Here is a 2,602-nt window from a genome sequence, read left to right as displayed (position 1 = left end):
GGGTGTGTCTTTTGGCAGTCCAGGGTACTTTCAGTATTCTTTGCCAGTGCCACAACTCAATGCATCGATCCTTCCTCGGGGCTCCGTGTCCAACCCTCATGTGCACATGAGGCAGTGGAAACCACCCTGGCTTGGGCCAGGCGCACCTTAGTCCTCAAAGTAAGGTCCCTGCTTTTCCAAACTCCTAAGAGGTCTGGGCAGCCGACTGACCCGATGCAGCTCCAAGCAAGACAGGAATCTCTGACTACGCGAATCTTTCCTCCGTGTAGCGTGACGTCTGGCTGTGAGGATGTGGGTCTTCTCATGGAGAGGTCATCCATGCCGGAGGACCTCAGCACTCCTCGCTCAGCACGTGCTCCACGACCTCAGTGGCAGCAAGCATGGCTGTACCCCTGCATACCGCAGGCACAGCAACACACCGGCCACCCTAGTACACCCTGACCAACAGTTCTCAACCTGGGGGTCGAATGACCCTTTCACAGGGGTCGCCTAAGACCATCGGAAAACAGATTTCTGATGGTTTAGGAACCGAGACACCGCTCCTCTATCCGTCTCCAGGCAGGTCTGCCCATGCTTGAAGCACCATGCTTCAAGACAAGATTTCAGTTATTTGTCATTAGAAACAAATCTTTCACAATATAGAATTTCATATTTTTGTGAGTCATCACTCAGCTTTAGTGATCTTCAATTTGTAACCATGAAAATACATCCTGTATATCAGATATTTACATGACGATTCATAACAGTAGCAAAATGATGGTTGTGAAGTAGCAACAAAAATAATGTTATGGTGGGGGGTGACCACCACATGAGGTCTTGGCATGAGGAAGGCTGAGAACCACTGATGTAGACAGACAGACACGTGGTGGACAGGGTTGGTTGGAGTCAGAATTGACTGGAGGCAGTGAACTTGGGTCCCTAACTAATCAGTCACATATGCAAGGAGGAGGGGAGCTGGTGGTGGACAAGCCCGACTGGACTAGAAAGTCCTGCCCGATCCTGGCCTGCCGGAATGGTGGGCATCTCATGGGCTGGCAGCCTGTGTGGGTGGACACCCCAGAAGGCCTGGGCGTGGACACAGAGCTGTGGGCGGCAGGGGCAGGGGTCACCTCACGCTGGTCTTGTGTTACAGCACAACATGCCTTTCTGGAGGGTCTCCTGCCGCGCAGACCTGGAGGCCTTGAGGCACGCCCTGGAGCTGGAGTACTTATAGCAGCGCCAGCCAGGCCCCGCACCCGCACCCGGACAGACGCCCGCCCAGCAACCCAGAAGCTGCTCTTTCTGCCCCAGCGAGGCTCCCGGGAGGCCAGGAGCCAATACTGGCTTCGGAATACTTGACTTTTGGGGAGAGGGGGCGCTCGGGGTCCAGACTCACCAACAAGCTGACAGAACAAAAGCAAGGCCTTGCTGAGTGAGGGTGGGCTGGCGGCGAGGGGGGCAGGCGTGTTTGTTTTCTTTTTCTTCTTAATTTATGGACTTCTCGCGGTGCCCGGTCCTGCGCCCGGCCTGTGCAGTGGGCTTCCCTAGTCCTTGGCTGGGTTTGGCGCTTTAAGCTGGCAGGCATGTGGGGGTTCTCACTGCGGCACTCTCTTCCTCCAGGTGTGCTTTTGGGGGGGACAATCATTCTTTGAGCATTAGTGAGGGAGGTGATTCGGGGCTGTTGGGGGGACGCTTGCTGATTTCTGTTTCAGAGACCTGGCCCTGCGTCATGTGGACAGTGCACGTGCCTTACACTGCCATCTTGTTTGCTGGGCAGAGAGGTGCGCTGGGAGGACCAGTGCCCAAGGCGTTAAATAAAACCTCGTTTACATTTGGAAGGCACGTCCAGCGTGGCTCTTCCTTTCTGCTCTGGACACTTCCATGTGTTGCCGGCCTTTCTCGGGACTCTTTCAGTTGCAGAAGAATGGACATTCCAACTCTAGGTGGCACAGGCCAAAAAAGAAAAGAAAATTGTCTCCAGGAACTAAAGAGCTGGCTGCTTCAGGAACAGCTGTATCCAGGTGATCAAATGACCTCTGCCTGAAGTCTCAGGCAGGCTCTCCCATGTTGTGAAGTTTGACACGAAGCACCTTTCAGAAAGGCCAGTCTGTCACAGGCCGTGGCTGTCCTTGGGTGTCATCCAGTCGGTTCGGACTCCTGGCTGCCCAGCCCAGCACCGTCCGCATGATGCCACTGTGTTGGAGGCCATCGTTGCAGCCACCACACCAGCTTCTTTACTGAAGATGTCCTGCATTTTATAGCCACTCTGATACAAGTCTCCGGAGTGTGTCCCATCCACCTCCCTGGATTTCCCATGGACCTGGCTTAGGGTTGGATGAATAGGAAGTTGGGAATGGCTGGTCCCCCAAAGGAAAATCAACAAACTGCACCTAAAAGAAGGGAAAATGGGGACTGAGATTTCATTTTCTGGTGGGTGGGAAATAAACCAACAATCAAGGGCAGGGGGGCAGGGAGGGACATCAGAAGACATTCTGCAGGCATGGTGTGCTATTGCTGCCCATAATGGACCCAGCAGGGCTTAGAGCCATCTGTTCTGGATGCTAAAGAGACATAGGCCTCTCCCTCTGCCCAGGTTGGCAGAGCCCAAGGTTTCTATGTGGCT

General features: G+C 54.2%; 1 protein-coding gene across 3 annotated transcripts in view; it reads left to right on the top strand.

Annotated features, from left to right (window-relative positions):
- The window catches only part of EYA2 (EYA transcriptional coactivator and phosphatase 2), a 164,538-nt gene extending 162,721 nt beyond the window's left edge, over nucleotides 1-1,817 (top strand). For all 3 annotated transcript variants that reach the window (XM_045295312.1, XM_045295311.1, XM_004698039.4), the window contains one exon: nucleotides 1,133-1,817. In XM_045295312.1, the coding sequence (XP_045151247.1) occupies nucleotides 1,133-1,213 (81 nt within the window). In that variant the 3' untranslated portion in view covers nucleotides 1,214-1,817. The remainder of the gene's footprint in view (nucleotides 1-1,132) is intronic.
- The last annotated feature ends 785 nt before the right edge of the window (nucleotides 1,818-2,602 follow it).

This window comes from Echinops telfairi, unplaced genomic scaffold (genome assembly GCF_000313985.2).
Source record: "Echinops telfairi isolate 266 unplaced genomic scaffold, ASM31398v2 ScPeMD7_5592;HRSCAF=6446, whole genome shotgun sequence".
NCBI classification, from domain to species: domain Eukaryota; kingdom Metazoa; phylum Chordata; class Mammalia; order Afrosoricida; family Tenrecidae; genus Echinops; species Echinops telfairi.
This window is presented reverse-complemented; position numbering and strand designations above follow the sequence as displayed.